This window comes from Euwallacea fornicatus, chromosome 1 (assembly GCF_040115645.1).
Source record: "Euwallacea fornicatus isolate EFF26 chromosome 1, ASM4011564v1, whole genome shotgun sequence".
NCBI lineage: Eukaryota > Metazoa > Arthropoda > Insecta > Coleoptera > Curculionidae > Euwallacea > Euwallacea fornicatus.
In genome coordinates, this window is record NC_089541.1 from 86,968 (window position 1) to 99,032 (window position 12,065).

At 33.7% G+C, this 12,065-nt stretch overlaps 4 protein-coding genes across 9 annotated transcripts; 2 read left to right on the forward strand and 2 right to left on the reverse strand.

The window, feature by feature from the left end:
* Positions 1-212: 212 nt before the first annotated feature.
* LOC136340077 (U6 small nuclear RNA (adenine-(43)-N(6))-methyltransferase) lies at positions 213-1,933 on the forward strand. The gene has a single exon (XM_066283807.1). It carries the CDS (start codon positions 381-383, stop codon positions 1,908-1,910), a length of 1,530 nt encoding a protein of 509 aa, XP_066139904.1. The 5' UTR covers positions 213-380; the 3' UTR covers positions 1,911-1,933.
* Positions 1,857-4,625, reverse strand: LOC136340156 (CCAAT/enhancer-binding protein homolog 2-like). Of its 2 annotated transcripts, XM_066283991.1 has the most exons (4): positions 3,970-4,625; positions 2,639-2,799; positions 2,320-2,587; positions 1,857-2,265 (listed from the first exon to the last, which is right to left on the reverse strand). In XM_066283991.1, exons 1-3 carry the CDS (start codon positions 4,019-4,021, stop codon positions 2,333-2,335), a joined length of 468 nt encoding a protein of 155 aa, XP_066140088.1. In that variant the 5' UTR covers positions 4,022-4,625; the 3' UTR covers positions 1,857-2,265; positions 2,320-2,332. The 2 variants fall into 2 exon arrangements, with proteins under 2 accessions (XP_066140088.1, XP_066140080.1); XM_066283983.1 differs by having other exon boundaries at positions 1,857-2,587.
* Positions 3,106-9,204, forward strand: Gale (UDP-galactose 4'-epimerase). 5 transcript variants are annotated; one of them, XM_066283877.1, is made up of 7 exons: positions 3,106-3,347; positions 6,904-7,034; positions 7,093-7,232; positions 7,280-7,573; positions 7,677-7,790; positions 7,955-8,132; positions 8,324-9,204. In XM_066283877.1, exons 1-7 carry the CDS (start codon positions 3,259-3,261, stop codon positions 8,551-8,553), a joined length of 1,176 nt encoding a protein of 391 aa, XP_066139974.1. In that variant the 5' UTR covers positions 3,106-3,258; the 3' UTR covers positions 8,554-9,204. The 5 variants fall into 5 exon arrangements, with proteins under 5 accessions (XP_066139974.1, XP_066139983.1, XP_066140011.1 ...); XM_066283886.1 differs by having other exon boundaries at positions 3,109-3,357; XM_066283914.1 differs by lacking the exon at positions 3,106-3,347 and adding an exon at positions 6,002-6,554.
* A 249-nt stretch (positions 9,205-9,453) lies between these two features.
* Positions 9,454-11,514, reverse strand: LOC136340090 (small ribosomal subunit protein uS5m). The gene is made up of 7 exons (XM_066283837.1): positions 11,329-11,514; positions 11,104-11,229; positions 10,799-11,026; positions 10,512-10,742; positions 10,254-10,453; positions 10,035-10,197; positions 9,454-9,978 (listed from the first exon to the last, which is right to left on the reverse strand). The coding sequence occupies exons 1-7, from the start codon at positions 11,480-11,482 to the stop codon at positions 9,758-9,760; spliced, it is 1,323 nt and encodes a 440-aa protein (XP_066139934.1). The 5' UTR covers positions 11,483-11,514; the 3' UTR covers positions 9,454-9,757.
* Positions 11,515-12,065: the final 551 nt, after the last annotated feature.

The following is a 12,065-nucleotide window of genomic DNA, read 5'->3' on the forward strand; positions in this document are numbered from 1 at the left end:
GATATGAAACATATCTGGTATTCTAAAATTTCTATACTGAGATTGCCTATGACGTTTCATGACTGAACGGATTTCTTTATACCTTACTCTATTTCAATAGGTTAGAATGAGAAACTAAATTCTTATTTTCTCCAATTTGTTGAATCAGGTAAACTACATTGTTCTCTTACTCTAATTGTACACATTAAAAGAAAATAAGAAGTAATTTATTGCTATCGTCAATGTCAACGAATTTAAACAGCTGATCTTTTGTAAAAAGCCATTTTCTGCTTACTTACAAAAATTTCGCGGTGGTTTCGAACGTTTTTTTTAACATTTTTTTCCTCTAAACAACTACGTTTTTATGCCTTTTCTGCTCCATTTTGAATCGCGATATCACGATGTCCATGAACAGGCACATGCATCCCCGAAACATTTATAAATCACCTCCAAACTTCAAGGAACTGGCACTAGAGTTTCCGGAATTCAAGCCTTACGTAAAGTTGGACCTTTCCGGCAGAGTAAATTTCGACTTTAAAGATGCCGATGCCCTCAGAGCATTGTGCTGCACACTTCTGAAAAAAAACTTTGGTTTGACTGTTAATCTTCCCAAAAACAAACTTGTTCCCACTATTCCTTTACGCCTTAACTATATCTTATGGATTGAAGATTTATTGCATTTCTTGCAGAAGACTGAAAAAGTTAAGGGCATCGATATTGGAACTGGAGCTTCATGTGTATATCCATTGTTGGCAGCCAAGAAGAATGGTTGGTCAATGGTGGCCACTGAGACTGACTCAACCAGCTTTGAATTTGCCCAAAATAATGTTAACAATAACAATCTGCAAAATCTCATAACCATTTTGAAAGTGCCTGGTGATAACCTTTTAAATGATGCTATTAATGGAGAAGATTTTGATTTTTGTATGTGCAATCCTCCATTTTTTGCTAGTACACAAGAGCTACACCCCTTTTTCAAGGCTCGCACGGCGAGTCGCCCCCATCCGAAAAATGCCTTTGTTGCCGCTGTAACTGAGGTAGTGGTCAAAGGAGGTGAAGTGGAGTTAATTCAAAAAATGATTAATGAAAGCAAATCATTAAAAACCAAAATAAAACTCTATACAAGTATGGTGGGCCAAAAGAGTCATTTGCCAGCATTAAAAAAAAGTTTAAGAGAAGTAGGAGTTAGTAGCTTTATAGAGACTGAGTTCTGTCAAGGCAACACCACAAGATGGGGGCTGGCTTGGACTTTTCTGGAGTGTAATTTGCAGAAAGCTCCAGACATGGTGAAGTTGGCGACAAAGCCTTTAAAATCGTATATCCCACTTTTTTTTGAGGTGCCCAATTTGGAAAATCGGCCTGAGCATGTAGCAAAAGTCACCAATGCCTTTTTGCTGATGTTTAAAAATTTACAAATGACTTTTGAAGCCATCGGAAGGAATAAATTGCATCCTAGACATTTAGTGAGTGCTTATTCAAACACTTGGTCAAATCAGAGGAAGAAACGCAGAGAAAATTTAAGGAAGAGCTCAGAGGTGGGGATGGAAAACAATAATGTTGTTGAAGAGGAGAAAATGTCCCAAAGAAAGAGGAATTTAGAAGAGTTGCTGTGTGAATCTACTGCAAAAAAGTTGAGGCTCAGCACTGAGTCAGAGAGTTATGAAAGTTCAGTTTTTTACAAGTTTATGGTTTCAGTGAATTGTTCAAGTGATAAAATTATTGTAGAATTGAACACAGTGGATGAAATGGGAAATCGGGAGTATTTGCATCAAATAATGCAATATGTTAAGAACAATTTTGCTAAAGCAATAAATGAGGTTCATTGTTTATTAGTGTTTTATTGTAGTATGGGATACAGGGGACATATTAAGAAACTGTTTCATAAAAAACATCTTTATAGTTATAACAAACATATTCTAATCCAAAACTAAAATTAAACAAATTGTTTTTTGTAGATTTGGAATTTTTGAGGTCCGGACACAAGTAGGTATAATGAATTTGAAGAAATAAAATTACAAATCGGAAGTTAGCGAGCAAATCTATTTTGTAGCCATTGGGTTTATTGCAATTGAATTTTATAGATAATATAATTGAGCTTATATAGCTACAAAATAAAACAATTTATTGAACAAATCACATTAAAAAAAAAATTGATTTGGTTGGGAAATATGAACAGGTAGCATCATATGGAGAGTGATTCACATTCTATAATGTAAAAAATATGTCATCTATTCAATTAAGTTTTTCCTTCATGAGAGAGCTGTGAAATTGAATGAAAAACTGGGCCTTAAAAACGAGAAAATATTTTACATTTGTCTTAATCATATTGATAAAAATTACATTTTTCTGTTGTTTATTTATTGCCTTCAGTACTGGTTCCGGCTGCTGATTCATCCTCCAATAGCTTTTGTAAACTAACCCCCTCAAACTTTGATGGATCAATGTTATTGGAGGCATGCGCCAAGAACAACTCCTTCAGAAAACTCAATTCTTTGGTAAGAGTCTTCACCTTTTCCTCCAATATAGAGTTTTCATTGCGAAGCTTGCTTACCCGGCTCACAGTCTCCTGTGTTTTTTGCTTTGACTTCACCCTACTTCTTTTAACGGCCTAAATAGGATTCAATGCTAACAGTTTCCTGTTCAGGGTCAGAGCTATTACCAAATTGTTACGATCCCTCCTCTTGCGGTACTCATCGGAGTCCTCTCCGGATTCGGGGCCCTCTTTTTTGACGCGACCTCTTCTGGGCATCCCTTGAGTCTGTAGGCGACCAGTTTCGTATTTGGAGAATGGCAATATCACGGAATTTTCTTCAGAGAAGACTACAAAAATAAGAATTTGGTGCAAAAACTATTTTGGTCAAAATATCAACAATATGTTTGTCAATGTCAATTTTCGACCTTGGAAAAATGTCAAGATTATTTTAAATGGGAATTTCGCTTGCTAATTGGGAGTGTTCAGAGTAACAGACCATGGGCTATCTTCTTCTGTTTTATTTGATGAGACACGGATGGGGATTTAATATTAAAATCTTCTACTCTGAATGGTTTGTGGCATCGTCTTTGTCTTTCTTATTGGATTTATGTATTAGAGAAAGAGTCTATTTTACTACTAATACATTGTTTTACTTTAAAAATTTGCATAATTGCGCTGTTGTCGGTATTGCTGTTAATGTTTTTCTTTTTAAGTAACAATCATGCACATCTTACACACGTATACAGTTTTATGATTGAAATATTTAATTAATTTGTTTTTTTTTCTACCTTTTTGTATTACTCTAAATGATAACCATGTTATCGTTATTGTATAAATCAACGTACGTGTTCGTAGTGTTTTATTATGCCATAGTTCCATTGGGATTCATAACCAAGTAAGTGTTGGTAAGTCATGTTTTCTTTCAAATTACAATGTTTATTTTACGTTTTTAACTGTAAATCTTTATGTTAAACACTATGAAAGATATCAAACAAGTAGGCCTAATTACGTATAGTTCTAAAGTAGATAATTATTTGGGAATTTGTGAGTTTAAAGCCTTGTTCGTGGAAGTCTATATCTTGATAACATATTGGCCTCAAATAAGCAAGGCAGTGTAAATAAGAGTATATGTATGTTTAAGACTAATATAAGTTTAGTAATAGCAATACATTAAATAAACATTAAAAAACATTTCTAAAAAAAACACAAAATATACAATACAATGGACATAATGAATAAATATAACTTAACAGAATAAAATTTAGTTCTGAAGTTGCTGGAGGATGTATAAATTATCATTTTTGAATGTTATGAAATGTCTGAAATTAATTGCTAGACTTGTGTAAATTTCAAGGTAAATGATGGAATAGTTTGTTTATCTTTCAACCTAAATTAGTGAATAAAGAAACTCACTATTATTGAATATTTACGTTATATGAATTTCAACTAAGTGATTAAAAATCCCATGATTTGGCACTTGAAACAATAAAATTAAGGAAGGTAAATAGAAAACTAACATACACCCATAACATTGTTGACAATTGTTGTTACATGCACTGAGGTTATCATTCCTGTCAAAGTAAACTTTAATATCACTTTCCAACAGTCTCACTATACTAATAACACTGATATCACAATAAATGAGGGAAAGTTACTTATCTCCAAAAGGCTGAGCATTGAACTAAATATACACTACCGTCCAAAAGTTTGGAAGTACATAACGATTTCGAAATAAAAACAGTTTTAAAAAGGAAAAAAATATATCATTTTTAGTTCCACTATTGTACAGAATGATAATACCACAGCAATAGAGTATTCAATGAAAATTGAGTGCGGTTTTAAAATTAATTTTTTGAATAAACAAGAAAAACTTACAAAATCAAAGTTATACCTTAAATTGATCAAAATGATCTTTTCCGTGTTTTATTACTGTTTCACAAATTTTCGGCGTTCCTTTTAATCATTTCATGAAATATTTGTTTGTCAACTCTAACCACTCATCCTCTAGAAAGGTCTAAAATTGATTTGAACTAGACAGAGAACGATTTTTAACTCTTGTGTCTAACTCATCTCATGTCAACTCGATCGGTAAAAGATATAGAGAGTGCGATGGCCATTTCACTATTTCGATGGTTTTTGTTTCTTTTAGTTTTTCTAGATAATATATATAGAGTTTTGAGGAATATTTAAGGTCATTGTCTTGTCGGAAAACAAACCGTGATTCTATAAGATTGAAGCAAGAAGGAATCGTTGGTTCTCGAAGAATTTTTAAATACACTTCACTTCTTAAGATTTCTTAGATTTTGTAAAGATAGCCGGTTTCACCTCCTCTAAAACGTCCCCCAGCCATCATGTTACCCCTGTGCACTTCTGATGCTCATTTACTGCCAGATTAACGGACGAATATTTTCCTATTGGACTTAAAAATTTTGAATTTTCATTCGCCCAAAGAACTCTATTCCATTGGTCATGAGTCCAGTCTTTGTCTTTTAGTCTATCCAAGTCTATTTGACTTGTGTTTGATGGTGAGTTTAAGGATTTTGAGTTGCCACACATCCTCGAAGATCAGCACCAAAAAGACGTGTCTTGACAGTGGTTATCGAGATTGCTCTCTCCCATCCTTCGTTGACTGACACTGCAATTTGGGGTGCAGTAGGTTCTCGACGATGCTTGGATGTGACTGTAATGAAGGCGTCTTCACGATGAGTAGTGATCTCAGGCCGTTCGCTTGTTCTTCTATCATAATTGGATTCTATTTTCTTTTTTTCTGACCAGAGTTGCTGTGAACACCTTTAAGCCATATTTTAAAGGGGGAAATACATACATATAGAATGTTTATTTAAAGAATTTTTTTCTTGGAAATTACTGCGTCGCTTGATTTACAATTTTAAGTAGTTATCGTTAATTATAATAACTACAAAATATATTTTTTTATACTTATTAATCTTGAAACATTAGGGGGGTTAAAATATACATGTTAAAAATCCGCGGCACATTCTGGAGATCGGTCAAATTATCTGTAGCATAAGTGCTAAAAAAAATCACTAATTTGTGGAAACATGTTTTGCATGAATTTAAAGTTATGAAAATTTTTAAAATTCGAAAAAACGCATGGTTTAAAAAGTCACGTTTTTTTTGGAAATTATCGTTGATAATTTTTTTACGACTTAACGCCATAGCACTATTAGCAAGAAATAATACACAAGGAAACCCAAAATCAGTTTCACAGTTTTTGTAGAATATTGTAGAGATATTATTCTAACATTTGAAAAAAAAAAACAAAAAATGTTTTCTACGCCGATTTCCCCTCTCAATTTTTTAAAAAGTTTTCCGCTCTGACTACCCTTTTTTCATGTATGGTACATATTGGCCTGCATTGTTCCAATATAAATTATTTCTGTTTTAACATTATGCCACACTTATAAATAGAAATACCAAGATGTTATTTCAATGGTCTTTCAAGACCAAACGAAGAAAAAATATAAGGGAAATCAATATGGTAAACAAAGTTTTTTGAACTTAACGGTAACCTTTGAAAGGTAAAAAAAAATCCCGATACGTCGATTGAAGAAAGTGCGTCGGAATTAGGTTTGATATGTTGGTTTAGATTTCCGATTGTTTACTTTTACCATATTTTTTACTTTTTTTGTCATGATTTTCAGAGCAACGGCGTATCTGCATTTCTTCTTTTGCTTTGACGATTGAAAATATTATAAGGAATCAGCGTTCATTGAACAGATTTAGAAAATGAATAAACTTACAAAACTGAATTATTTTTAAAAATCCAAATGCTTCCCAACTTTTGTACGGTACTGTAGGTATACATTGATAAGCTTATCAACCCAATTCTATAAGTCCTCGTCACCAAATACTTAAATTGTGAAATATGGCTAAATTTGAACACAGGGTCGGAATTGCATTAATTGATCATTTGAAATATTTCATGCGAAATTGCATCCCAGAAGCGTTCAAGAATCCTTCAGGACGACTCACATTGTAGATTCGAACTTGAGGTGAGCATGGTGCTTTCCTAAAAGGGTTCTTAAAGTGTTTGGCAAACCTGTAGTCCAAAATATTCACAGTTTGTTGTTATAGTTTTTAGGTAAGTTATAGTTCGGTCCTTAAGGAAAGAATATTTGACTTGTTCGAATTAATCCTTATATAACCCCATAATTATAATATTAATGATCTGAAGTGTTAAATTTGCTTTTAATGCTCCATTATTACCTTTATCAATGATTGCCATAGGCCGCAGCCGGTATTTGTTTAATAGATGTGATAAGAGTAAAATATGCAAAAATAATCTTTAAACACATAGTTGTTCATAAAGTAACTGCTTTTGTGCCTCTGTGTATAGCCACGTAAACGCTTTGGGTAAGCTACAAACTATCATTGTTACTGCTTCAAATGACAAAAAATATGTCTTAAAATACATAGAGGTGATCCCTTAGGTGGTGGGTGTCGGAATCTGATGAAAAAATGAAGGGAAATAGCACTATTTTGGTGACTGGAGGTGCCGGATACGTGGGGTCGCATACGGTAGTAGAACTGCTTAAGAATAACTACACGGTCATTGCTATAGGTCAGTATGAATTGCCTGAATTATCGATTTTGAATTGTGTATTTTGAAAAAATTCTAGACAATTTGGTTAATTGCTTTGCCCACGAGAACGAAAAGCCCGAAGCTTTGAAACGAGTGGAGGCAATCACTGGAGAAAAACTTATGTTTTACAACGTGGATATACGGAACAAAGAAGCTTTAGATAAAATATTTAAAACTGTAAGTTTAAAATTTCAACTATTGGCATGTTTTATATTCTTTTGCAGAATAAAATCGACTCGGTGATTCATTTTGCCGCCCTTAAAGCCGTGGGGGAGTCCGTTAAAATCCCTTTAACGTACTATCAAAACAACGTTGGAGGTTCTGCCGCTTTATTCGAAGTAATGGCTAACAATGGGGTCAAAAAGTTGGTGTTCTCTTCTTCGGCCACTGTATATGGCAATCCGCAATTTCTACCCATCACCGAAGATCACCCCACCGGGCAAGGTTGCACTAATCCTTACGGAAAAACCAAATATTTTGTGGAAGAAATATTGAAGGATCTGTGTACCAGCGATCCAGTAAGTTTAGGTACTTATTTTGCAGCGAAAGAAGTAATTTTAAAATTTATCACAAGTGATTTCTGTTACTTAGAAGTACTAAGAATGGCGTCAATTATTGTAGGAATGGAAAGTGATCCTTCTGAGGTATTTTAACCCCGTAGGCGCCCACGATTCAGGGCAAATTGGTGAGGATCCCTCAGGAATACCCAACAATTTGATGCCGTACATTTCACAGGTAAGTTTCAAAAATCCTAAAGTTACGTGCTTAAATTTGTAAGTTGGAATTACGCTTGAACTGATTAAAGGTCAACATAACCTATTGAATTAACTAAATAATTAATTGAATAGAGGTTTCATAATTTGATTTTAATCCGAATAAATAAACACAACAAATTACAGGTTGCAGTAGGGCGAAGGGATAAGATGCAGGTATTCGGTAGCGATTACCCCACTCATGACGGCACAGGAGTCAGGGATTATATTCACATCACCGACTTAGCTATCGGCCACTTGAAAGCTTTAGAGAAGATGCTGGAGGCTTCTTTCAATTCCTGGAAGGCCTACAATCTTGGGACAGGTGATTTGCAATTTAAGTTCGATTAAGAAAATGTAGCTTGCAAAAAATCAAAAATCACACATTACGTGGAATACAAAAAAAGGCTGACACTTGAAAATTTATCGTTCGAAGTTATTAACTCGACCTAATTAGTTAACACTTAATTTTTTTCCCGGAGCCAAAGTTAACACTTGACCTTTGAATGTTTTCAGGCCGAGGTTACTCAGTATTAGACGTCATTAAAGCTTTTGAGAAAGCCTCAGGGAAACAGGTAAAATATGACGTAGTTGGGCGTAGAGAAGGAGATATTGCTGAGTGCTATGCGGACGCTTCTTTAGCTAAAAGAGAGCTCAATTGGACCGCTTCCAGAGACATCTACGCCATGTGCAAGGATACGTGGAATTGGCAGCAAAAGAACCCTAAAGGTTTTCAAAGCCCTTAGAAAATTGCTTCCGATTATTGCTCAAAGATCAGGAAATTATATGTACCTATATAGTGAATAGGTAATAATGTATGGAATAGTTTTTCTAACTTGTTTTCCCTTACTTGTACTTTCTTTGCGATGACTTTGCCTTGTCGCGAAGATGGTAAAAGTAATACATAAATAATTGGTAGATAAGAAGTAACCTGTACTAGGCAAGAAAAGCTTTGAATATTATAACTTATAGTCCAATGAGAGAGAGTAGGAAAAAAACTTGCCGTTGCACTTAGTGCGGTATTATTTAAGATAATCAACATGGGTACTTAATAGTATTTTATTGTGATCGTATTTATTGCATTTATTTTCTGAAGGTGCTATTTACTATTTTATCGGTATGTTATACTACTTATTGCATTGTAGTCATCGAGATTGTGTTATAATTTATAAAATGGCGAAGGCACGGATTTAGGGCCTCAAAATGGCTGCCGAAAACTAGTCGTGTCAGTCTAACATATTAGAAAACCTCATAAGAATGTTAAAGTCGGCTGTTTTGTGTAGCATTTAATATGGTGAATTCGCCTATAATTTTATCTATTTATTCTATTTTGATCTTAGGACAATTCTTTTCTTTGTTGAGAAATATACAGTGAAACGTGTTTGGGATTAGTAAAATTTGCGTTTTAGTAATCGTTGGTGTGGATCATTACATTATTTGATTATCTCAATTTACGTGTAGAAATGTACCAATACCAAATATAGCAAAAATATACAATAAAATGGCGTTTGGAACACTACATTGCCACAGACTTGTTTGGTACATAATAAAAATGAATTTGCTATCGCTTTTATTTTTTTTTACATGAAAACGGTTAATGTTATGAAAAATATTCAACAGGCCTTTCTTCTCAAAAATACGAAGCATTCAAAAAAGTATGTTTATTTTTTTAAATCAAAGACATATCACATTTGTTGTTTGAAATGTTCAGGATCACATCAATGAACACGTCAATAGGAAAATTAAAAATATTTTTTCCTCCTTAAAAGTATATAAATATATTTCTTTTGCCAAAAAAAATCTGCAAAAATGCCAAATTAAATTAGAAACGACACGTTTATATTTCGCGTTCCCTTTACCTTAAATCCGTTTTTATATTATTTTTATTCACTTTCAGTTGAACCCACAAAAACAACTTACTTACACTTTATTTAAATTTTATCTCTACATTTAAACGCCTTCTTCAGACTCCTTTTGTTTAACATATTTGGACGGTTTGCATTCTGGGTATTTTTCGGTCAAAAAGCTCCGAATTTCCCCATATTCTGCGATCAAATTCTTTTTGAGTTCAGGTAAATTTCGCATCTTCTCCTGATTCCAGACGTACTTATAGTGATCTCTCAACTTTGTGTAGAATGGAGGATATTTCCGTTTTTTTAGCACAACATTTCCTTTTTTTTTTTGATTGGTCATTATTACTCCTGGATAAAATCATAAAAAAACTTACCTCCAAAACAGTATTGATTGAAGTCAAGAATTTCGTCTTTAGGAATTTCCTCACTCTTGCGGCACTGGGTAGGGGAAGCAATTACTTTTGGAAAATAATTGTTTTCCTTGCAAATTTGTACCAAATGCAAACCTTTTTCTTCAGCAATCTCCTCAGGAGATTTCTATCAAAATAGCCAAATCTTATTCTCAAACACTACTTTGTTTTAAACATATCTACCTGCTTGATGAGCCCCAAAAAGAAGGCTTTCATTACATGGTTCAAATTTCTGGCACCCTCAACTTTGGCATGTAAATCCTTTATCCCAATAACTTCGCAAATGGTTTTTATAGCTCTATGACACCTTAATCCATACCCTTCAGGTTTTTGCCATACATAAATTTTTGTGGCACCAAATTGTGTAAAAAAATTGTGGCAAACTTAAATTATTATTTTGATCAATGATGACCCACAAAGTTTTGATTATTAAACACATACCTGTATGGTTATTAAATAATTTAATATGCATTAGTTTTTGAATTGATCTGTTCTTTGCTTTACGTAAAGCAGCCCTGCCTTCCAGGGCTTTGCCCATGGCAAATCCTGCTAAACCCTGTTTATTGCCTGTGACAACCAAAGCAGACAACCTCCTTTTTCTACCAAAATTACCCTTCATAATTACTATATTTTTAAACTCTAATACCCGGCAATCAAAGCCTTTAAAATCCTCTAAAAAGTATTCCATAAAAATTAGTATTTTCAGAGTATAAGCTTGCATAGGATACCTTCCCCTACAGGATCAGGAGATCCCAGGCTTCTGCCTGGCATTTTAGTGCCCGACCACCCTCTTTCTAAAGGGCTCAATTTGAAGCCTTTTTGGGCACCCATGGAGTTTCGTAATTGAGCTAATTTTTGCTCACGTTCTGGGTCTTCAGGCAACTGAATTTGAGTGACCAATTCTTTACCTCTAATTATGGGTGCTGACAATCCTGGCCACACTATATTGGCTTTTCCTATAATGTTAATTGGGTAAACAAGAGAAGTTAATTTCTGCAGCTCTAGCTGGCTAAAACTATCAACTATTACTTACCAACCCCTATAATTTGCCCCCTGTTCAGATCCTTAATGTTTTTCTTTGAAACCCTTTTTGCTCTTCCTCTTTTCCTTCCGGCATTACTTACCGATGTTATACTATTCCATAAATGGTCAGCGGGATCTGAAACATCGAAATTTCACATGTAATCATATAAAAGTAACATTTAATGGGAGGAAACCACCACGGTTTTTAAAGGGAGATTTTTGGGATATTACTTACATCTATTGAAGAAGTTGGTATTGAGTGCGGATGAAGTTGTTAGGTGCCTCGCATATAAAACATTGTTTTGTCTGTAATTTTGAAGGGGCGAAAACGCACGTCTTACTGTTAATTTATTAAAACATTTTGTGAGATCTAAGAGTTGCTTAGCCATTTTTGCATTAAAAAGTATTGTGATGTTAAGGTGAAAAAAGATGGTGGTGTGCAGAATTACAATACTAGAAGTGCGGCAACGTTGCTGGTAGTTCGAAAGTTTATCATTCCAATATGACTCCAATTTAAATTTTTGAGGGATTTTTTTGCGCAAACTATCAATAATGTATTTTCCAATTTTCCATACATAGTGGAAATGGAATGTAATAATGGTAACGGGATCCGTAAAACAAAAAGTTTAAAAAGATCGTATATTTTGGTCGTGATTAAATTAAGACTTTTTTTAAATGGTAAACAATGGTAATTAAGTACCTAAATTCACTTACAAAAATAATGTTTTCTGGACCCTTGCAGTTTTGCCTTTCGTTAAATTTCCAAAGGAATATTTATTTTAAACTTATTGAGTGTTATAGGAACTTCTACTATTTCCTTCTTCTAATTTCAAATATGTAAAAATATATTACTATATTGTTGCGTTAAAAGAAAATGTAAGTTTGCATTGTATTTTTTTTGCCTATCTTGTATAAATGAGAATATTTTTAAAATGTGACCTATGAGGTCTTACATATAGGTGTAAAAATCGG

Coding starts and splice junctions, on each gene's coding strand:
- LOC136340077 (XM_066283807.1), top strand. CDS start 381: ATGTCCATGAACAGGCACATGCATCCCCGAAACATTTATAAATCACCT.
- Gale (XM_066283877.1), top strand. CDS start 3,259: ATGATAACCATGTTATCGTTATTGTATAAATCAACGTACGTGTTCGTA. Junction 7,791..7,954: donor TGATGCCGTACATTTCACAG/GTAAGTTTCAAA, acceptor AACAAATTACAG/GTTGCAGTAGGGCGAAGGGA. Junction 8,133..8,323: donor GGCCTACAATCTTGGGACAG/GTGATTTGCAAT, acceptor GAATGTTTTCAG/GCCGAGGTTACTCAGTATTA.
- LOC136340156 (XM_066283991.1), bottom strand. CDS start 4,021: ATGATAACCTCAGTGCATGTAACAACAATTGTCAACAATGTTATGGGT. Junction 2,800..3,969: donor CAACAATGTTATGGGTGTAT/GTTAGTTTTCTA, acceptor TTATTTTTGTAG/TCTTCTCTGAAGAAAATTCC. Junction 2,588..2,638: donor GGAGGGATCGTAACAATTTG/GTAATAGCTCTG, acceptor AATCCTATTTAG/GCCGTTAAAAGAAGTAGGGT.
- LOC136340090 (XM_066283837.1), bottom strand. CDS start 11,482: ATGGCTAAGCAACTCTTAGATCTCACAAAATGTTTTAATAAATTAACA. Junction 11,230..11,328: donor TACCAACTTCTTCAATAGAT/GTAAGTAATATC, acceptor TCGATGTTTCAG/ATCCCGCTGACCATTTATGG. Junction 9,979..10,034: donor CAATCAATACTGTTTTGGAG/GTAAGTTTTTTT, acceptor AAAAAAAAAAAG/GAAATGTTGTGCTAAAAAAA.